The sequence below is a fragment of the Eschrichtius robustus genome, chromosome 6, assembly GCF_028021215.1.
Source record: "Eschrichtius robustus isolate mEscRob2 chromosome 6, mEscRob2.pri, whole genome shotgun sequence".
In the NCBI taxonomy this organism is placed as follows: domain Eukaryota; kingdom Metazoa; phylum Chordata; class Mammalia; order Artiodactyla; family Eschrichtiidae; genus Eschrichtius; species Eschrichtius robustus.
The window spans coordinates 21,858,950-21,883,460 of record NC_090829.1 but is presented as its reverse complement, the minus strand read 5'-3'; the positions used below and the strand labels follow the sequence as shown (position 1 = coordinate 21,883,460).

Genomic DNA, 24,511 nt, shown 5'->3' with positions numbered 1-24,511 from the left:
AAAAACTCTCAGAAACCTTGGAATAGAATTCTGCCTCAACTTGATAAGGAGAATCTACAAAAACCCTATAGGTTATATTATACTTATTGGTGAAAGAATGAATGCTTTCCCCTAAGATCTGGAACAAGGCAAGAAAATCTTCTCTCATTTCTAGTCAGTGCAGTAAGGGAATAAAAGGAAACAAAACTGTCTCTAATTGCAGATGACATGATTGTCTATGTAGGAGTTCAGCAAGGTTGCAGGACACAAAGCATAAAAATAAACATATAAAGGCAATGGCATTGGACTTCCCTGGTGGCGCAGTGGTTAAGAATCTGCCTGCCAATGCAGGGGACACGTGTTTGAGCCCTGGTCCGGGAAGATCCCACATGCCACAGAGCAACTAAGCTTGTGTGCCACAACTACTGAGCCTGCACTCTAGAGCCCACGAGCCACTACTGAGCCCGCGTGTTACAACTGCCAAAGCCAGCACACCTAGAGCCGGTGTTCCGCAACAAGAGAAGCCACCACGATGAGAAGCCTGTGCACCACAACAAAGAATAGCCCCTGCTCGCTGCAACTAGAGAAAGCCTGCACACAGCAACGAAGACCCAACACAGCCAAAAAAAAAAAAAAAAAAAAAAAGCAATTGCATTTTTATACACTAGCAATGAACACATGAACAACAAAATTAAAAAAAACAGTATCATTTACAGTCGAGCCCTCTTTGTAAATTAAGTTCAGACATTTAGAGTCATGTCTGATGGACTACATGTGGGCGTGAGAGGAGGGGTGAGTGGAGACACCCAGTGGAAAGCAGACAGCAGGCAAGAATATCTGCACTTGTGAGAGAAAGGAGAAACACTACAAATGAGAAAAAACTCAGATGGTAGAGGGCAGAATCAGCGGCAGAAAGTTGAGTGGAAGGTTACGTACCACAGCACAGCTCTGACCTGCATGTGAACCTATCCTACATACCTAAAGCTTGGGAGCACCCATCCATCTCTGGGAAGGGAGGACAGAAAGAAGTGTAAACACTAGGAGTCCAAACAACATTTCTGTGGGAACCCTAAGCAAGGGTGGACCAGAAGAGGAGAAAGGCCATTTCCTCCTTGGCTGGGAAAGAGGTGGAGGGGAGGTGATGAAGCCCTATTACTGGGCCAATCAGCATCATGGTGGATCCCTAAGTTCAGCATTAGAGCAACAAGCATCATAGGTGGGCAGTGACGGAGCACCCACTGGCGGAGGCTGAGATAGAATACACACCCAAATGGTATGGCCAGCCCAGGGCAGACACCGTAGGGGACGGGAAACAGCACTGAGAAGGATGGCCCAAAGATCGCTGAGGTGGAGGGACAGCAGAGGGGCAGGCAGCAGCAGGGCAAGCTGTGGTGAGTGTTATATCTGGCATCTTACCTATTTAGGACTCTAAGAGAGAGACACAAAAAAGGCAAAGGGCCAAGGGATGCTCTTGGACACTGGACTTGGGGCCGAAGAGCATCCTGTTTTTACCCTTGCAACCTTCAGCAAAACGGGCCAGGAGTGGGCTTTGCGGATATGCCCACGCTTTCCAAATTGTTTTCCTTTTTCTTCCCTGACCTTGAAATTTTGCGATTAGTATCATTAATGTGCAGAAAGAACTCCTGCCACACTGGGATTCACTTTTCTACTAAAAAAAATACAAAGTATTATATTTTAATAAAGTCCACAGCCACCCAAGCTGACCATTGCCAGGGATGTCATTTACCATGGCACTCAGCTGGAACTTAGATAAATAATAATAATTTTTTAAGTTTGTAGATCATATTGAACTTGGCTTAATAGGCCCTCTCTCCAAACCTCTGAAAGAATGGCTCATAAAAAACTAATTAGTTTATACAGACTGTCAAGGTTCATGGAGGACAGCTGGCCTTTGATGCCTCATCTGTGATTACAGGCAGCTACAAGATCATAAAATCGAGCTCTGAACTCATGTCAAGGTATTCAGTGATCTCACGCTGGACACTGCCAAAGCAGAAGAACTGAACTATAAATGCCTGCCTGTACTCCGTTGGAATCTCACAACAAGCTAAGGCATTTAGGACTTGCATTCATAGGCCCCTAATTCCTATTAAGGTAAAACCATTGACCTTACAAATCCATGTTCATAATTAATATTTGTGATGGGGTCTGATTCCAGGCCTATTCAATATGGCTACTGTCGTAAGCTGCAGAAATAGCTTCTAGAGAAGGGATTTGAATCGGTATTAACTTGTCTAAGCTTGGCTATTAAACGGTCCAATTATGGACAGTTGCAGCTGGTTTTCAATTATCATTGGTTTCACCATGATGATCACCGGTTACGGCGATCCTTTTTAAGAGGATTTCTTCAGTGTTCTCAAATTCCCAGTGACTTCTTCTCCATGCTGTTCCCTTATTCTAACTTTCTTGGGCTCTTTTCTCTCCTGTAGCTCAAACAATGTCTCATGTCCTCAATATAGGGAACCACATTAACAGGTGGTTTTTATTTGGCCTCTTTGGTTTTCAGAGACAGAGACATAGTCATCTCAGGGCAGAGTGGAGATACAAGTACAGAGATCATCAGGAAACCAGGACTACACAGGAACTGAGGCCACAGTTCCCATCAGGACCACTTAAGACTCTGTTCCCTCTGGTCACATCTGTTTCTCCCTGGGACCAGCTGCTTTCTCTCAGTCTGCTGACCAAGCCCTTATACTGTGATTTGCATGTGTCACAGAAGTTTTATCTGCAACCCTCACCCTCCAGTGTGGCCCCTCAGTACTCAGACAGGAAGCCAACTGGCCTACGTGGTCTTTTCTACCCAGGTAGCAGGTCACATGCTGGAACTAGCCAACTCATCAGCTACCTAGAGTCAGATGTCCACCCCAGGTCCAATCATAGTCAGGCAAGGGGGCTGGGTCATGTGGCCTGGAATCTGGCCACCAGGGGCAGTGAGTGTGAAAGTACCATAAACATGCTGGCATCACACTTGTCAATAAGGCCATAGATTGGGGGTCCTTTATGCTCGGATGTCTTTGAGCTTGGAGCTGGAAGAGTGGCTGTGCCTTTTGAATTGTTTCTCCAGCAAAAGCAAAGGCTTTGTTTTTGTTTTGTGTGTTTCCTGATTTGTTATATAAGGAGCTCCAGTCTTTGGACTTCAGTTGGGCCCATTGTCTTTGGCTGAGCTGGACAGAGTCAGGGATACTGACATAGAGATGAATGAAGCTAAGAGTGTCCTCAGGGACTGAGGCCAGGAACTTGACCTCAGGGGCACCGTGCCCACTCCCACTGAGTCCACCAGGCATGGGATGAAGCAGAACCGAATGATGGCAAGACCGAACAGTGGTTAATGGGGAGCAGTAGAAAACAGTGCACTGGGGAGCCCTCTTGCAGAACAGAATCACCCTCAAAATGGGGGAAACTGGCAACATTTTTCTGGCAGGAATATCAGGATTGCTACAGGCAAGTCCAGAGATTGCTGTGTGGCTCCCATTTTCCTCCCTTTTGAATCAGAATTTATTGTGTTTTTCCTTTCCCCGGAGGGTGTGTAGGGGAAGATAAATTATCTTTTTAGTTCACAGTTCTCTGGATCAAGAGGACCTGCATCCAGACCTGATGAGGATCACAAAATCTTGGCTTCAAGCTAGATGCCATGACTGGATACCACTTTTGGGAGTCCCAGGATGCAGTGACCATATTTTGCCTGAAGAAGGATGTGAATAATTGTGGCCTAAGAGTAGTGATAGAATGACTGCACTGATGACCCTAACTTGTCACCTCTCTGTGCCCTTTGGTAGTTTGTTCCTACTCTGGGCTTGGCCATGTGACTTGTTTAGCTAGTGGGACAGTAACAAATTGTCCCAAGTAGCTGCTTGCAAAAGTCTTTGCACATTTCTGTGCTTTTAAGCTTCTCTGCAATCAGCACAGGAATATATATGCCCTGGCTAGCCTGCTGACATGCCTAAGATTACATGCAGGAGAATGGTGTCATCCCAGGCAAGGCCACTCTAGACCAGCCAGCCTACAGCCTGCCCACCAGCTGTCTGCAGACACCCGAATGAGCCCAGCTGGCATCAGCTGAGTCTGACTCAGATTAGCACAGCTGCCCAATCAATAGGTAGACTCATGAGAAAGAATGAATGGCTCTTGTTCAATGATCCTAAGTTTTGCAGTGGTTGTTGGACAGCAACACTTAACTGAGATGTCAACTTTATCATTTGGAATGACAACTTCTTTACTACTATGTTCTGAGCAAATTATACAATCTGACTTAACTTCAGTCTCTCCTTCTATAAAATAGGGATAATGAGAATGCCTATTTCAGAGGACTGTTGTAAAAAGTAAATGATGTAGTGTGTGTAAAATACCTACTACAGTGCCTGATATGTAGTATGGGCTCAATGAATGTTAGTTCATTTTCAGTGCTGTGTGCAAGTTGTTTCCTGTACAAGGATGTATGATCAAGGGGACAACTTAGGGGTTAAAATCCACCTCTTTCTCCACTTACTAAGTAACGTGCTCTGGTGCAGGAGAGTGTCTGTCTGAAAGAAGGGGCAGCTGTTTCTAATTGGCACAGTTACCATATGGGCTGGCAACAGTCCTGCTATTACTATTAATTTTATTGTTCACTTTTCATCTTGTTTTAGTATACTGTCATTAACTCAGAATCCCAGGAGACTTGAAATTCCTACATTCAAGGGCGTCTCTCAAGCTCTCTCTCAGGGCCAGCACTCAAGTTTTCCAACCTGGGACTCCACATCCCTCCTGCTGGGGTAATTAATTTGCTCCAGTTTATCAGGACCTTCTCAGTTTTGGCAGTGAAAGTCCCACAACCTAGGAAACTCTCAGTCCCAGGCAAACCTCCCTCCTTGAATGTCCCTTACTCCTCATCCTTATTGATGGAGAACAGCCCACAGTATCCACTGGTTCTCCCTTAAGCATTAGTTTTACCTGGAGCATGACTTCACCTTCACTAGAGTCTTCTCATCGAGAAGGTCAGGGTCACTGGTGGATAGCTTTCTATCTCCAGTTAGCCCCTGTTGTGGGGATTTACCTGGGACCCTCGCCCTCTTCTTCCTCCTTGACTGACCACCCCTTGCTCCCAAGCTCCTTCCCCTGCACTCTGGCTCTAGTCCCTCCTCCAGCCATCCCTTGTGACCATGTGTGACCACACTCACAGGGTCTCCAGCTGCTGCCAAAGAACCCAGTCCAACCAGGCTCCTGTGGAGAGGTCTGGGATACCAGGATTAAGCATAGAATGTGATGGAGGAGAAGTGAGCAGTAGAATCTTTATGATGAGATGGGCCATCCAAAACTTACCAAGGCTGCAATGCCACATGGCCTGAGAGAAGTTAAAACCAACAACAACAAAAGGCCACATGGCAGGGGATACACAGACAGACACTTTCAGCACCACTGAGAGCCACTTTCGGGTGGACCAAGAAAGAGGATAATTAACAAGAAGAAAAAAGTGGAAGGATTTGTTATAGCCAAGAGAAAAAACTCAGGGCAAAGACCCCAAACTCATGGGCAGCAGAGAACCAGGGAAGCTCCTTATCCTCCCTTTGGCAGAGCAGCTCCACCCTAGAAAGTGTGGCGGCAGGAGTGTTGTGTTCTCGTCCCAGTGAGGCTAGGGCTTTGTGCTCCAAGCTCCCGGTGCCCAAGCATGACTTGATGTCTCCTGTCTACCCCCGCTGGAGCTGAGATCTGCCTCCTGAGCTGCTTGGCCCTCAGCAGACAGGAGGGAGATATAAAATGTGTGAAAGGGGAAAATTGGAGTGAATGCAGTGCCCGTGAAGGGATAACCAAGAAGGGACCCCCATTATGCCCCCAACCCCACATCCATCACTGTCAAGGCTGGCAGCTGTCAAGCTGGCAGAAGAAAGAGAACCAAGGAATAGAGATGATCAACACTTCAGTTCCAGAGTGATGGATATACCAGGCCTTTCTTTCTCCCAGCCTGCCTCGCAAGCCCCTCCAGCACCAGCAGAATCAGGACCATAGGTGCGGTCCAATAAGCCTTGCTGCTTCTGGGGACTACAAATGGACCTTTTTCTTGTCACCCCCTTCCCCGTCCCCCCAGTGATCACAAGCATCGACCTGACCAGATCTTCTGCCGTATTTACTGGTTGTTGTGCCCTCAGCCCTCAATTTTTTTCAACTTTAAAATAACTTCTGTATCGTTCTCAAATCACATCTTGCCTACAGCTGGAAACCCTTCGATCACAGTCACTGTAGTGAGGGGGAGACATTGCCATAGGGATGGAGGCCTGAAGCCTGCAGAGATGGGGACAGGGGACTCTGCCACAGGCTGCAGACAGGGGTGGGAGTCCCCTCCAGTCCTTACTTCCCAGTCTAATCTGAACCCCACCATCTGCTGGAAATTGGGCAATCACAGATCATATCAGCAGAAACATTCGACAACACAATCTCAATCTGCCACTGAAAATAGGACACATCTGTTTTTTTTTTTTTTTTTTTTTTTTACTTACTGTCTATGAACTAAACCATAAACATAAAATCCTGACTCCTATGTTTATATAAGAAAGGTATTTTAAGCAAAGTTGCCCACGGCAGTGTAATTTTTTTTAAATGGGAAAATTTTGTAAACAACTCATATATACAAAACATAGTAGCATGATTAAGTAAACTATGAGACAGTTATATGATATATAATTATGCCTACATTTAAGTAGTATTTTTGAATCTGTTTCAATCTGCTTGGAAAATGTTCTGTGCAAAGGAAAAAAAAAAAGACTCTGAACCATACATACTATGATCCAAATTAATAAGAGCTATGTATCTAGACGTGAATAAAAACAGTCTGGCAGGGTTTTAGGAGTATGGGTATACTGTTTTATTCTTTATTATTTTTAGTAATTTTCACATGTATTTGAATGAATAGATGCTGGTTCCTGTTTATGCTAGATTCCAACTCTGGGAGGTCCAAGGCAGTAGCCCACATTGTAGATTCCAGAGCTAAGTCTAAACCTGATTCTCTGCAGGGCCTGCTATGCACTGACCTCTGGCTGAGGCCAAGTGAATGCTCAGAGAGCAGGGTGGGACACCACCCTCTGGCCCTCAGGAATGACCCCCGCGGCAACCAACTTGGAACGCAAAGGCGCATCCATGGTGAGGCTGACAGACCGCCCCTCTGCTTCCAGGACCACAGCTCAGAGAGCCGTGGGGCAGGACAGACTGAAGATGGCTGTGTCCAGTGCCAGTGATCCTGAGGTTGCTGGATGGGGCAGTGAGGCCTGGATGGGACCATTGCCTGGTATCCACGTGGTACTCAGCCAAAGACCTCTTTCATGGTTTTTTGCCACTGCCATAAACTACCTAAATACTTATTTACTTACATTTTTCTTTAAATTGGGGTTTTAAAAACTTCGTTGACTTTATTTAAAAAGAAAACTGAAAAGCCAGCAATATGTGCCTCAAATAGAGCATAATCTAAATAAAATACAACAGAATGTTATTAAAATTCTAGCACAGTGCTGTTGCCTACGGAATGCTATTGGGATAGCGCTTTCTCTATCTTTGTCAAAAAGAGAGATTAGCAAGTGTTTGAGAGGTGCTGAAGATATCTTGAGCCTCCCAAATTGCACCTCTCTCCTTGACATAATCAGAAAGATTAAAAAAAAGAAGTTAAAAGGGAATGGATTAGCATGGGGCTCAACTTTCTTTAACACTATGTCCGGGTACCATGGAAATCTTCTACTGCCAGTGACATATGCCTCAAACACTGGACAACCGGCAGAGGGGAAAGAAGGCAGGACTTGGAGTCTGAGGGTCTGGAACTGAGTGACAGGGCTGGTCTGTCCTTAGCTTGGTAACCTGGAACAGTTGCTTAATTTCTCTAAGTCTCAATGTCCTTACTTGCAAAACTGAATCATAACAGCTGACCCACTTTTTCCACAGGGTTGGTATGAGGCTTGGATGTAATTTTGTGTGTGCTGGAGCTGGCACACATGTGTGTGTGTGTGTGTGTGTGTGTGTTTATAATAAAAGGGCACATGGTCTGTGGTAATCTAAAAGTATATCTTGCAACGAATAGGTTACTCCACAGGGATAAATGATAGGTAGAATGTAAGGGGACGTTCACTTTCAACTAGCATTTACAGAGTTCTGCACAATTCACAGACGACTTTCCCCTGCATTAGTTAACTGGTTGTCCCCAGACTGCCACATAACCAAACAATCCAGGCAACGTAGCTTGGTGGTGCAAGTGGGTGACGGCATCAAGCCTTCAGAACAAACTCCAAGCTTACTTTTCTTCTTTCCTTAACATCATCATCACAGATTTTAATCACACCATTGTAATCAACCTAAAATGAATAAAACACGGCTATTGATGATAATGAGAATTATTATTACTCTGACTACTCTCATTACTACCATTGCTAGGATTATCAGAACTATGATACACTGAACATCTCCTGGCTGCCAGCGCTCTTGGTACTTTACATTAGTATCTCATTTAATCCATGTATTAACCCAGGAATAGGTACTGCGTTTACCTCCATTTTAAATATAAGGAAACTGCCCCTCAGAGGAGTTCAGTACCTTATCTAAGACCATATCGCTGGTCAAAGGCAGAGCCTAACTGTGAAACCATGTGTGTCTGGTCAGAACCTGGGACTGTTCACAACCAGGATTCCTTTTTCGCTATAAGACACCATCGCTGTACAACCCCCCAGGGAGGGTCTTTGCCATTGGGCAGCTTTGGGGCCCAAAGCACAAGCAAGGGCCCTGGGTAGGTCCAAAGACAAGGAGGCAGATAGATGGGCAGATGCCGGGCAGAACAAGGAGGACCCATGGAGACAACCACGGAGGAAAAAGCACCTTCTGCTACAACCAGCTAATCAAACCAGGCCAAATCATGTCCCAGGCAATTTTCTGGGCAGCCTTCAGAGAGTCACCCAGGCTGGGAAGCCAGCCAATTATGCCTTATCATTCTCTGTAGCCCCGTCCTCCCAAAAGACAAGTCCAGACTGGCCCAGTGTAGACAAATGAGCAGTTCCATTACCTCTGAAAGGCAATCTAATTCCCTTTAAATTTAAAAGTTTCCACGGTTTCCTAACAGGCCTCAGTGGGGCTTATGTAGAAATTAATAATTTCACGGTGTGCCCAGCTTGCTTTCATTACCATTTTTTTGCCATGCAGTGGACAGAATTTGCATTATGACTCAAGGATTTTTCTGTATGTGATTCTCTAAGATCATGTCCACTGAGCTCAGACACCGGGTTGAGAACTGAGTCAGGTCTCATGGACTTGACTGAGGTCTGAGGGAGGTTTCACTGACTGAGAGAGAGCACCTCTGCTCATCAGCTGTGGCAGGAATCAAACGGAAATATCACAGGGAAAGGGAATTCACATCAAGGATGAAAGCCCTGGGCTCCAATCCCAGCCCCACGGCTAGCCTGCTCTGGGACACTGAGCAACTTTCTTGGGCTCCCTGTGAGTTAGTGATCTCCTCTATGAAAGAAGAGAGAAGGATCATGAAAAGTAAACTCAAATTTACAGAACTTCTACTATATCTTGAATCTTTGCAACATGCATCCTAGACATTTTTTAAATTTAATCAACACAGCAACCCTGGGAAGCTTATATATTTATTCCACAGATGAAAAGAGTGAGACTACTGTAATTGGTGAATCCATATTATTGCCATGAAACCACACCATTAGAATGAGCCATACAGGGTCAGGGAATGCGAGACGTGTGTGAATGTGACCGCAAACGTACACAACTTCTCTGGAAAGCATTTTAACAGGTTTTAGAACTTTAAAATATTTGACAAATTAATTCCAATTCTGAAATCCATCCAAATGATAGAATCAGAAATGTAGACACATATTGTAATAAAAAAGACTTGAAATAGACAAATTGCCCATCATCTCACACCAGTCTGAATGGCCATCGTCAAAAAGTCTACAAATGATAAATGCTGGAGCGGGTGTGGAGAAAAGGGAAACCTTGTGCACTGTTGATGGGAATGTAAATTGGTACAACCACTATGGAGAACAGTATGGAGGTTCCTCAAAAAATTAAAAACCGAACAACCATAGGATCCAGCAATCTCACTTCTGGGTATATACCCAAAGGAAATGAAATCAGGGTCTTGAAGAGATTATCTGCCTTCCCATGTTCATTGCAGCATTATTCACAATAGCCAAGATATGGAAACTACCTGTCTGTCAATGGATGAATGAATAAAGGAGATGTATATAGACATTATTGAGCCATAATAATGGCTGAGAAATCTCAAATTTCTCATTATGAGAAAGAAGGAAATCCTGCCATTTGTGACAATATGGATGGACCTTGAGGGCAGCATGCTAAGTGAAATGTCAGACAGAGAATGATAAATACTGTATGATATCACTTATATGTGGACAGTGAAAAAGCTGAATTCATAGAAACAGAGAGCAGAATGGTGGTTACCAGGGGTTGTGGTGGAGAAATGTGGAGATGTCAGTCAAAGGGTACAAACTTCAAGTTATGAGTTTGGGAGATCTAATGTTCAGCATGGTGATTAGAGTTAATAATATTATATTATATACTTGAAAATTGCTAAGAAAGTAGACCTTAAATATTGTCACCACAAAAAGAAGTGGTAATTACATGAGGAGATGGAGGTGTTAGGTAACACTATGCAGTGGTAATCATTTTGCAACATATAAGTGTATCAAGTCAACACGTTGTATGCCTTAAACTTACACAATGCTGTATGTCAATTATATCTCAATAAAGCTGGAAAAAAGTAAAAGAACGGTAAACTGTAGAATATTCATTGAGTTGGAAATCATGCAGCCATTTAATGAGATGCAGAAGAGTATTTAATAAAATGGTGTATATTCATTAGTAGGAAAAATAAGTTATAATATTGAATATAAAGTGTATCACTATTTTTGGATTAAAACAGAGTAGCAAAATGACTGGAAAGAAATACACTAAAATGTTAACAGAGACTCTCTCTGGGGGTAAGAAGATTTCACATTTTCTACAATAAACACATTGTCATAATCAGGAGATATATAATAAAAGCTATTTTATATCCCTGAATTTTTTATTTATCCACAAAATTCCATCATGATTTTTATTTAAATGAGTGATATTTTAGGTAGGAAATTTTCTTAAAAAGTTTTTAAAGAGGGAAAATCTCAAGAGAAACAAGACAGAGCAAAAGTGATACGGATGGAACCATCCCCTCATGAGTTTGTAGCTCATCTCACTGGCTAAGCTGGAAATAAAGACCACTGGGATGCGGGTGGAAAAACTGACACACAATACCAGAGCAGTTGATAAGGGGGGGGACCAAAAGCTGCAGTTGACTTCAAGAAGTGATGGAGCTGGCAGATATGAATTTTTCAATTTTATGAGAATGATAGGGATCTGAAATAAATCTTCAGTATTTTATTTTTCAGATAAATGTTTTAAGATAAATGTTCTTTGCAGCATGGATGGCTGGTTAGTGTCTGTGTCCTATCTCAGAGCCAATCATAAATAACGCTGAGAAAAATAGCTTTGACCATTCTAAAAAGCACCTTTACTTTTTACTCTTAAGAACTTGCAAGATTATATTTTGATGCATTAAGCTAGATTTTTTTTTTTTTTTTAAACGCAGCTGCAAGTATCAGGCAGAGTGTAGAGATTGTCTTCAGATGGAAATAACTGCTCAGGGCTTCGCTTAGAAGCAAACCTTAGTTTCAAGAGGTGTCAGAACACCTGTGGTCATGTCTGATGGTCAGAATACAACTTAAAGTTTAAAAGTATTTGATGAATTTAGCATTGAAGGAAATCCTTTGGTCAATCTTCAGGTGAAATGATTAACTGTCCTTCAGGTCGACAACCAAGGAAGGTAAGTGTTTGTAATCCAAACTTTCAAATAGCAGATTTGCTTGAATTTTTTTTCCCATTTTAGTCTTTACATTAGAGTTTATAAGTTTACTGTAGAACAGCTTGTTCAACGACCTCAGTTTCCTAGTACACTATTGGATGAGAACAGGGCTATACTGAGGCAGACACAATGAATAATCAGACACATCCCTCATCTTTTAAAGTGTTAGCCTCACTACCTTACAGTGACTTAAAACCATCTGTTTACTTCCCATTTAATATGTCATTAGTTTTTTCTCTTATATCTTAAAGAGGAGTCACACAGTTGAATGGAAAGATGAATAAAGGACCTGCACATGCTCAGTCTAATGAGGGAAGCCACAACACAGCTCTGTATTTCAGATCTAATTCATCAAGATAAACCAGAATCCTGCAGTTTTATGCAAACTTTCCCAACTTCTAAATGTTGTCTCTATTTCATTTTTTAAAGCACACAGTGCATGCCAATCCAAACATTCCCATGACCCAAACATTTTTGCTAGTGTTTGTTTTAAAATCTCATTTCCAGGGTGTTGGTGAGAATTGCTGATTAACCTCAGTATAGTTATGTCCAAGAAGGGGATGAGTTGGAATAGTCCCAGGCTGGTAAAGACAGTCTGGGGAAGACACCTCATTTACTGTGGAATTTACACTGCCAAGTGGCCTTTGGTTGAGCTGGGACCTCTGAAGATGGCTGGAAGATGTATGGAAATGTCCCAACTCTAAACACCATGGAAGTCACAGTTAGGTACCCATGGTGGTTATCATTCTACATAAAATAAAGATTAAGCCTTCTTCTGAGAGTCTAGAATATCTCTCCCATGCTCTGCGAGAATGCTTATGGGTTTGTCTTCACATAAGGCTGAATTTCCCCATTTAACTCACCCCCTCACTCCTTACTTTATAATGTTCCGTAATGAAAAAGAGGACTTCACAGAACTTATCTCTTAGAAGTGTGAAAGAGCCAATTTTTTCCGCCCAAGTAGCTCATAATGTAACATACAAACTGTCATAAAAACTAGACTTCATCATGGTAAAAACCTCAGCCTGGCACCCATCTATCATAAAGCAATCTTCCAGAAATCTTGAAAACCTTCATTAAATTTCCTGTCTTTCTCCTGACAGTTATAAAATGTTAACAATATCACTCATGATGTAGGCATCTTCAGAAATTCTCTGTCCAACCCCTCCCCGCCCCGCCCCGCCCCACCATCATCCATCCTCTTTTTTTTACCAAAATCTATGGAAACATGAGACACAGCCATCTTCTTTCACACACCCCTCCTGGGACCTGGCCCTTGCAGGAGGTTAGAGGAGGAAGCAGTGGTCATCTTGATGACAATGAGAAGGCTCTCTAGCCACAAGCTGCAAGGGCAAAATGACACTGCCTCCAGATTCCTCCTCTAAAGGCCACACCCATTTTGAAGCTCAAGGGCACAAGCTTGTCCTACCCTTAGCAAATAACTCCGGATCCTTTTTTCTTTCCTTTTTCTCTTGTCAATCTACCAAGTTACAAGTCTTCACCTGTTCATGATATGTGGGTAGTGGGGACAGTGGTTTACACATCTACTCGTGTCGATGAGAAGATACAGAATTTTCCCTCTTTCCAGAGGGAAACTTCCCCCACAGGCCTTGCTGGCCCAGCTTTTCCAACTCCAGAGGCCACTTCAGCAATATACCATCTTTCAGAAGAAGAAGGTATAAGGGTCTTGCATTGGAGGCAACACCAAGGAGAAAAACCATAAGGAGATACAGAATGCACACCAGGAATCAGAAGAAGCATACAGCTTTGAAAGCACAAGCTGATCTGTGAGAGCCACAGGTGGTGACAAGAGCAATAAAGCCCAAGCCTGGGTTTCGTGGAGGTTTCCCAACTTGTCTCCCAAATGAGCAGAGCCTAACCATGCTAAGCTATCATCTCACCTGCAAAAGGAACCGGTGCATCTTTATCCAGGGCGACAAGTGGTGGGTCCAAAATGACTGTGTCATTGTTCTCTGTTATGACCCCATGATACGAAGTCTCAATCCATGGCTTGTGCTTGTTCACTGGAAAACAGTGGAAAAAATAAAACAAAAAGATTGACTTTTAAGATCATTATTTGAATCCATAATAATATTATGAATATTGCCCAAATCCCATTATTTCTATTTCTAGATGCCCAGTATAGATATTTTAAAAAATTAATCAAAAGCTTTAATTCTTAAATGCTACTATCTATTCAGAGATGTTTCAGAGTTAAAGCCCATTATCAATCAACAAACTAGCAGATTACAACTGCATGCTGAGATTTCTGACCTCAATCTTATCCAATCCATCATTAGGAGCTGTTACTGAATCTTATATACATGTATACGGATAAGTACCAACAAATGTGTAAATATACAACAAACATTTGAATATTTTCTGATCCATTAAAGACTGAGTCTATCTAAATGGTCTAAATTATATAGCATTTTAAGGTGCTCTTCAATAATTTGATCAGCTGAATGATATACTGTATAATGTACAATTAATACACTTAAAATACGTATCAAATATATATTACTGGTTGAGGTGTCTCCCCCAAAAGATGGACTGGAGTCCTAACCTCCAGTACCTTGCAATGTGACTTTATTTGAAGATAGGGTCTTTATAGAGGTAATCAAGTTAAAATGAGGTTATTAGGGTGGGCCCTAATCCAAAATGACTGGTGTCCTTATAAAAAGGGGAAATTTGGCCACAGAGACAGACCTGCACACAGGGAGAACGCTACGTGAAGAGTAAAGTTGTGCTGTCACAAGCCAAGGAACTACCAAAATCTACAAGAGAGACCTTCAGAGCAAACATGGTCCTGCTGACAATTTGATTTCAGACTTCTGGCCTCCAGAACTGTGAGACAATAAATTCCTGCTGTTCTAAGACATCCAGTTTGTGGTACTTTGTTATGAGCAAATGAATACAAGATAACTTAAAGTCAACCAGCACTAAGACTTGTACCAGGATTGGTGTAATAGTCCTATGTGAAAATCTCATCTGGTGAATATCCTATTTCTGCTAATTCCAGCCCCTTGATTTGTCTCTGGCCCAGCTCTCCTATGAGAATAGCTGCAATGGCCTCTTGACTTGTCTTCCAGTAAGAAGTCTTGTCCCATTCCAATCCATCCTCCACACTGACATTAAGAGTGATCTTTCTAAACTATTAATCTAATTCTTCAACTGGGAACTCCTTGGTTTGTCCTTTTATTCCCCCACAGGAATCTGGGTGCAGAGTAGCTGCTTTAGAAATGAAATGACAGATTAGAGGGAGCCCTAGAATAATCAAAGCTGTCCTAATGCTAATCCTCACACCCTCCTTCACAGTTTAAGAGATGTTGTCACATATGTAATGCTCCCCCCAGCAACCTGAGAGGTAGGTGTGATCATTATGAAAATGACAAAGAAACTACTTTCACAAGGTGTGACTTTCCCAAGATGGCCACAGGGTTAATAACTAACAATGGTGAAAACCCAAAACTCTTTCCTACATAATGATATCCAAAAAGTGCCCCCCCACACACTCATAATATATGTAATACACATTACACTATATAACCCACATTATAATATATGTTATACACACAATACATATTACATATTGTTTCAATAGCCATGGCAAAGCGAAAGCTTATACATAGATTTGAGAACAGGTCTGTGGCAATGGCTCTGTCCCCTTCCCACTCCATCATGCTTTAAAAGGTCAGTTAAGAGCTGTTCCAGGATTGGTGGTAGGCTCAACCTCGGCCACTGTTTTGCCCTTTGTCACCCATTCCACAGCAACCGTGAACTAACCGAGGGGCAGTTCAGTGGGGCATGGATATATGCGTTGCTATTCTCAGGTGTTGGCCTCTGAGACCTATTTCTGATGATTGAATCATGCCCAGGGTAGAGAACCGCTTGCCTAGAGCAGGTCTTAATGGGGCAACAGGCTCATCTATGCTCACTTGTTGGCATTCAAACTAGTGCTTCATTATGGACCCTGGAAGAATTACAGCCACTCTGGGCTGTCCCCACGCTCCTTTGCTCTTTTATTAGCCATCAACACAAATGCAATGTAAATAATTTGCAACTGTTGGGAAAAATAATTAATCTTTTTTTCCTTTAATTAAACCTAGGGGCCTATTCATTAGAAATGTGTACAGAAGATATACCAGGAGCTTACCCAGTGTTGCAGATTCACGTGCCACTTGGCTCAGTGGCAGACAACGGAATCTAGAGTCACGGTTGCTGGGTTGTGGCCCTGGTTTAGCCACTTCAGGGCTAATACAGTGCAAGTCAGTTGGCCACGCAGCATCTCAACTCCCTCAGCTGTAAAATGGGGAAGATGACACCGCCCACAGGGTTGTCATGTCATTCAGATGTCCTCGGCTGGCCACATAGACCCTGCTCTTTCATTACCCCCCTGCTCTCTGGGCAGTGAAAGTGTCGCAGGAAAAGTGCTCTGCAGACACTGAAGTTAAGAAGTCGAGATTTCTGCATCATTAGTGGGGATTCTCCTCTCTATCACTACTATAGTTAGTTGAGTACCTACCACATATTAGGCATTTTACATTCATTCATTAATCCTCACAACAAACCCTCTAGATGAGACTTCGTATCTCATTGTGCAGGTGAGGAACTGAGTCTCAGAGGGGTTTAAATATTCCCTTTTTGGAAAATAAAAAGGTTCATATTCCTAAAATTTCTTCATTTCTCTCCCACTTTCTAACTTCTTTCAGATCTATCTCAACTTTTGCTTTGTCAAGGTTGATAAACATTTGCACTTTGATGAGTAACCCCAATGAAATCTTCTTTGCTTTGTGTATAGATCAAATCCTCAGGGTTGCAAACCAATAACTTAAATTTACATTATTTTGACTATGAGGATACCATTCATGGCTGAGCCAAGTATCGTGCAAGGATTACTTTTCCTTCTTAGTGGTCCAACCGTCATTCCAAGAACACCGTTCCTTGTATAGAGACCAGTTGGATTCTTGATTTATTCATTCCATCAAATGGCTGAATCATCCTCCATTTTAACTTGCATTATATTTGGAACCAGCATCCTTCATTTTTTTTTTAACTTCTTATTTTATATTGGAGTATAGTTGATTAACAATATTGTGTTAGTTTCAGGTATACAGCAAAGTGATTTAGTTATACATATACCTGTATCCATTCTTTTCCAAATTATTTTCCCATTTAGGTTGTTTCATAGTAATACTGAGCAGAGTTCCGTGTGCTATATAATAGGTCCTGGTTGGTTATCCATTTTAAATATAGCAGTGTATATGTGTCAATCCCAAACTCCCTGACTATCTCTCCCCCCCATCCCGCCCTTCTGCTCTGGTAACCATAAGTTCGTTCTCTAAGTCTGTGAGTCTGTTTCTGTTTCATTAATAAGTTCATTTGTATCATTTTTTTTGATTCTGCATATAAGCAATATCATATTGTTTATTTTTTGTTTTCTGAACTTAATGATTGTCTTGATTGTCTTTTTATTTCTGTTGAGTAATGAAATACAGAACTACTTCCCCACATCCCAACAATATTATAGGTTTTTAATCTTTCCATCTATTATTCATTCCTCACTTGTAAAATGGAGACACTTTCTTCATAGGAATATTGTAAAAACTGCATGATCATTTAGGCAAATCTAGTACTCCTGACATGACTAAGCATTCAAATACTCTGAAGTCCCCCTAGCTCATCTCATGCTTCTGAATGGTTGAAGTATAACCTTACATTCTCAGAGGTATTTAGCCCAGCTTCATTCATTCAACAAATATCTATGGAGTACTTAAAATGTGCAAAAACAGTCTAAACATCGGCGGTAAAATGGGGAAAAATGTCCCCGAAAAAAGCATTTGACAAAATTCAACATTCATTCATAATTAAATCTATCAGCAAATGAGAAATAGAAGGAAATTCTTTACTCAGATAAAGAGCTTTTACAAAAATCTATAGCTAACATCATACTTAATGATTAAAGAGTGAATATTTTCCCATTCAAGTTGGAAATGAAAAAGTAAAATTGTCTTTATTTTCAGAGAACATGATCATCAATGAAGCAAAATCTACAGAATCTACAAAAGTACTACTAGAGCTAATAAATGAGTTTAGGAAAGTCACAGGATAGAAAGTCAATCTATAAAAATCAATTGTATTTCTATGTATTAGAAATAAACAATTGGAAATTTAAATTTAAAAATATTATTATAATAGCATCAAAAAATGAAACATTTAGGAATAACTTTCACAAAATACATGCAAGATCTGTAAATTCTCTAAGATATTGCTGAGAAAATTTAATGAAGACCTGGAGAGGTCTTAGTGGAGAGATAGACAGTGTTCCTGATTTGGTAGACTCGACATAGTTAAGATGTAAATTTTCCCCTAACTGATCTGTAAGTGTCAATGCAACCCTAGTCAAAATAATAGCAGAATTTTTAAAATGGTTAAGCTAATTCTAAAATTTATATGAAAATGAGAAAGACCTGATATAGCCAAAACACTTTTGAAAAAGAAGAGCAAAGTTGGAGGACTTCCACTACTTGATTTTAAGACTTATTATAAAGCTACTCTAATCAAGACAGTGTGATACTAACATAAAGATAGACATACAGGTCAATAGAAAGAATGAAGGGTACAGAAATAGACACACATACATATGGTTAATTTCTGACAAAGGTTCCAAGATAATTCAGTGGGGGAGAAGATAGTCCTTTCATTAAATGTTGCTTTGGAACTTCAGTCCTACTGCACGTCATACACAAAAATTGTCTCTAAATAGATCATGATCTTAAATGTAGGAGTAAAAATTACAAAACCTTTAAAAGTAAGCATAGGAAAAAAACCCTGAGTGTCCTTGGTTTAGGTGAAGACTTATTAGAAGGGAAAAAACAAGCATGAATCATAAGAGATAAAATTGATTCATCAAACTTTATAAAAATTATAAATTTCTATTCTTGGAAAACAATTTAAAGAAAATATTTTAAAGTTACAGACTATGAGAAAATATTAACTAAGCATATCTCATAAAGGACTTGAATCCAAAATTTATAAAGAACTCCTACAACACAAAAATAAGACAAATAATCTGTTTTTTTTTAAAAAAGCAAAAATTTGAACACACTTGTCACCAGAGTAAATATATGAACAGCAAATAAGAACAAGAAAAGATGTTCAACATTAATAGTTATCAAAAATGTGTAAATTAAAGCCACTATGGGATATCACCATGTCACTACTAGAATGGTTAAAATAAGACTGACAATACCAAGTTCTGATGAAGATGTGAAGCAACTGAAATTCATCCATTGCTGGTAAGAATGTAAAATAATATAGTCACTTCGGAAACAGTTTAGCAATTTCTTATAAAATGGCTCAGCAATTCCATTCCTAGGACTTATCCAAGAGAAATGAAACCATAAATTACACAAAAACCCTTGTAGGTAAATGTTCATAGACTCTTTATTCAGAGTAGTGCCAAAGTGGAAACTAAAATGGCCATCAACTAGTGAATGGATAAACAAATTGCAGTATATCCATATAATGGACACTTACTCCACACTGAAAAGAAATCAACTGATTCATACAACAAAATGGATGAATCTCCAAAGTATTTCACTGGTGAAATGAAAGAAGTCAGACATAAAAGACTACATGCTGTTTGATGCCGTTCATATAACATTCTGGAAAATGCCAAAGTATAAGGAGAGATAACAGATCAGTAATTGCTAGCATCTGCTTGCAAAGGGGCACAAGGGAACTTTCTGGGTTGAAGGACCATTCTGTATCTTGATTGTGGTGATAGTCACACCTCTATGTGTCTTTGTTGAAACTTATCAATTTGCAGATTTAAAAAGAGTGAATTGTATTGTGCGTAAATTATACTTCAATAAATATGGGACAAAAACAAAGTCCTTATCCTCAAGAGACTCTCAGACTAGAAAGGGATCCACGAAACCAGTATAGCAAGAGGTAGGTAAGAAGAGGAAAAGCAGAGTGCTATGGAAAAAGAGAGAAGCACTCACCCCACCATGGCAATCCAGAATTACCTCCTGGAGAAAGTAGATTCTAAGTCATGAGCAGTAAGAATTAAGCAGGGATACAAGATATGGAGGGTTCCAGGCAGAGGAACATTGCATGGGCAAGGGCCCGATGGTAAAAGCACCCTGCTACACCATGGGGGGAATGTAAATAGTTATATTTGGTTGGAGACCATAGTTTGAGGGGCAAGGCCAGCCAAGAGGCTGGACTGATGGATATCATCTACATCACCCAAGGCTTATTGGCTTGCACAGAATCATCCAGGAACCATTTCCAAACTCTGGCTTCAAGAGACACTGGAGAACAATCTCCTTTCCAGAAAGAAACAATAGGTATTGATGCTGGTGGCTCGGCTGTAATTTCCTATTTAATCTCTTCCCTTCCCTGGCAAACGTTTTGCCCCTTTGTTCCAGTAGACCGAGGCCAGTCAGCACACGCTTTGCTCCATTTGGTTGTAACTTCAGAACTGACTTTTCATCAGTTCTTCATGAGATAATGTCCCTGTTAGCTATACAACTCCTCTCGAGGCTGAACTCTGTCATATCATGCCCCCTTAGGAACTGCTTCTTGCCTCTGTCTTGTCTCCTTTCCATGATGTTTCAGCATCTGGAAAATGCCTGTGTCTTTGCACTCATATAGAGGAAATGCCAGTGTGATATTTCTGCTCCATTTATATAGAGAAATTAGGTCTTGCCCCTCAGTGCGCCTTTAACTAGAACACAGATGCATCCGCAGAACACGCCTTGGCTCTCGTCTCTCTGCTTCCACTCAATGCACCGCTGAAAAACTGCATTAACACTCAATCCAAGCAGCAGGGCCGAGTGGCTGATGATTCACCCTTTGAGTCTTTCTACCTACATCCTGCAGTTGACCCTCTGGCCATTGCTAGCTCCTTAGTCCTCAGAATTCTCCCTGGGTAAAACTGAATTGTGAGTAAAAACATACCATACTGATTGTAAAATGCTCCAGTGAGGTTAACTACATCCTAGGAAACAGGTCACTCTAGTGACTGTCAGGCTGTTCTTTTGCCTGTCATGCCCAGTTTCTCCTTCTGACTCCATCCCCTGGTAGAATTGCCTAGACCAGGGGACATCCGTGGGTGGAGTAGGCTGGGTCAATTGGTTGGATCTTTAAACTTTCATTTAAGAGGCCGAGAAACTATAATGTATTTGGCGATGGGCACCAATCCGTGTGAGGTGAAAATTCATAAGGAGTTGGGGCTGGCGTTCATGCAGTGATCACCCAACCCAACATTTAAACGGAGATGGAAAGCTATGAAAATCCAAGAAAGCTAATCGGTCAGGAGACAGAGGATTTGGGAGCCGACATACAGAGAGAAGAGAAGCACCCCAAGCAGCTGCAGGAGATCTAGAGGCTGGTCCCGCATTCTGTTCTCCAGTCCTGGCCCTGCTCACCTTTCACTGACTTGCCAGCCTGCCGTGGCTTGTCTGAGGCTCCCAAGTGAAGCCTTTCAAATAATTCTTCCACCAACCATCATTTTGTAAATTTGTACTAGTTTGAGTGGGTGTCTGTTCTTGCAATAAAATGACTCCTAACTACAATAATTGTCATAGCATTTCAAAAAGTATTTTTATTCCTTGCTTCGGAGTGAGGGTGGGACGGGATCTGTGTCTAGGTGGAGGTAAGCCTGCCTAAGGGCAAATCTGGTCCTGACTTCCCTGCCTAGGATCCATCAGAAGCTCTCCTGCTCTCCAACAACAAGATCAGGGAAGCCACCCAAAGACCCTCGCTCCCTCCGTGACCCATGCCTTTGCCCTCATTGTGCTGTCTGCCCCTCTCCTCACACTCCTTTCTCCTGGCTCCTGCCTGTTCATCCTGCCAGATGCAGCTCCAGCACCCCCTCCTCCAGTGGTCCTCTTCTGTACACCTTGTCACCCTGCACTGCCTACTATTAGGCTATAGGTCCGCCACATTGCCATTAGCTGGTTCCTTGCCCCTCCTTCCCCCTCTTCAAGGAGAGGAAGCATCCTAGTCACAATGATGTCCACAGGTCCTGACACAGTGCCCGGAACCTTGATAAATGAGGTGAGCACACCTTTGCCTTCCCAGCACCTCCTGAAGCAATTAGCAGCACTTTGGTTCCAATGAGCAGGTATTCCGATGTCACCCAAATAGAAGGAGGGTGTGCCTCGCAAAACATAGGGTGACATTTGTCATCACTTAATTAGAGGCACTATATATCTCTTGCTAGAGGTACCAATTAGAGAGTTTTAAATGCAAATCCCATGTGTGTGACTCACATATGCAAAGATTCACAGAGGATGAGGGCTACATTATACCGTGTTAATTGGGTTGAAAAAGCGTTTGAAGAAAAGATGGCTGATGGGTGCTTTCAGTGAGGGCGGACCAGTGCTTTCCTTCCCTTCCTTCCTCCTTTCCTTCTATCCATCTATCCATACATGTATCCACCTTTCCTATTTTTTTCTTCCCTTCCATCTGTCATTTTCCATCCATAAATACTCAACTGTTTAGAGTGTGGGTTCTCTCAAAGTCATTAACTAAATTGCCCCAGCCTGCGGATGAACCATATACCATTATCCCATTGGGTAATGGCACGTGGGCAAGGAGAAAGGCTAGCAAGAACTGTGCACTGGGGAATTGTGTAATCTCACAAAAGTGTGATTTTTCAGTTGTCCCTGCACAAGCCATCCAGATAAAGCCAATTGCCTAAAGCTTGCCCTAAGACAGACCCTGAGATTAGGTGTAAGTGGTACTGGCCTTAATGTCATAGTTCTGACACTATGTAACCAACAGGGTATTTTAGTCAAGTATCAATCTTCCCAGACCTCTGCTCACTCTCCTTTATAAAAGGGAGGTAATATCAACCCCACAGGGTTATTGGGAGGAAGATAAAATGAGACACTAAGTCAGAGCTGACTCAGTGGTGATGAGCACCTTAAATGTCTCCAGTAAAGGCCCTTTGATTCTGAATCTCAACACCCACAGCCTCGGTGAGGACCCCCATGGTACCCAGCCTGCCCCAGATAGACATGCCCAAGTTACGCAATAAATCTACTGGTGGGCGGGGAAGATTAGATTAAGACTGTAAAGAAGATTGGGAGGAATTCAGGAAAAAATCTTTTAGAATAGGAAGAGGGGGGAAAAAGACTGTGATGGTTTAATGTTCCCATTCAATTACTAGAGCCAATACACTTTTCCACACAAAATGTCTTACCTACTGAACAACATTATTGGACTGAAGTGTGCACTATATTGTTATACCTATAATTCCCCAAGATTGTTATTACTTCAATATCTCATCCTTCACTGCATTTTAAACATCTCTAACTCCTAAAACCAGCCCGTAACTTACTTTGGAATTGATGCTACTAAATGTAATTCTCTACAACTCTTTCTGTAATCCATTGTTCAATCACAACCACTATGTAACTAATCAGGAGCGGCCACTCCGGAGGACCTACTATGTGCAATCTCATTAAATCCTCCCCATTGCCCCTGTGAGGGTTGCATGGGCTCCATTTCATAGATGAGGTTATGGAGGCTCAGGGAGCTTAAGGAAATCATACAAGGTCATGGTCCCTAATGGAAGGACTGAGGTTCCCACTCCACTGGGTCATTCCTCCCCCAACCAGAGGTCAATGCAGCAGCAAATATTTGTTTCCATCCCCTGTGGGTCGAGCCTTGGACCAAGTGCTCTGAGGGGGCACAGAAGAGCCAAGACTGAACAGACCAGAGAACAGGCAGAGTTCTCCAGAGAAATAGAATCAATGGGAGACAGAGATTGAGATAGATAGAGATAGATAGAGCTAGAGCTAGAGCTAGAGCTAGAAATAGATATAGAGATAGGAGATATATATATATATATATATATATATATATATATATATATATATGGAGAGAGAGAGAGAGAGAGAGAGAGAGAGAGATACACATGCATATATAGATACATATGTATGTGTGTGTGTATAAGTATATATAAAGGAATTGGCCTACACAATTGCGGGGGCTGGCAGATCTAAAATTCATGGGGCAGGCCTGCAGGCTGGAAGCTCAGGCAGGAGTTAATGCTTCAGTTTTGAAGCAGAATTTCTTCTTTTCTGGGAAAACTCCATTTTTGCTCTTAAAGACTTTCAACTGATTGGATGAGGCCCACCCACATTATTGAGGATCATCTCCTTTACTTAAAACAATTGCCTGTAGATGTTAACCACATGTCCAAAATGCCTTCACAGCAACACCTGGATGAGTGTTTCATTGAATAACTAGATACTATAACCTAGCCAAGTGGACACATAAAACTAAACATCACACTCACTGAAGAATCTTTTAAAATGTTATATTCAAAATGAGTGAGAAGACTGGATGTGACAGTGCAACTGCCTTCTAACCTCAGACAGAAACACCAAATTCTTGTTTCTTTACAAGCAAACTAATAAATAAAACCTTTGTGGCTTTTGCTATCAACTTTGTTCTAGAAGGTAGCAAATGTGAGATACATTTTTATTGCAAATTCCATTTCATGCCTTAGATCCCAAGGTGTTCAGAACAATGAATGGCAATTATCTGGTTTACAGTATATTCACTGCAAAATGCTCACCTGTTTCTCAGTGCTTCAGAAAGAAA

The 24,511-nt window shown here is 41.7% G+C and overlaps 1 protein-coding gene across 1 annotated transcript in view; it reads right to left on the bottom strand.

Annotated features, from left to right (window-relative positions):
• The window catches only part of CLSTN2 (calsyntenin 2), a 643,926-nt gene that overhangs the window by 383,993 nt on the left and 235,422 nt on the right, over positions 1–24,511 (bottom strand). Inside the window, exon 2 of the mRNA XM_068545999.1 lies at positions 13,783–13,905. Within this exon, the coding sequence (XP_068402100.1) occupies positions 13,783–13,905 (123 nt within the window). The remainder of the gene's footprint in view (positions 1–13,782; positions 13,906–24,511) is intronic.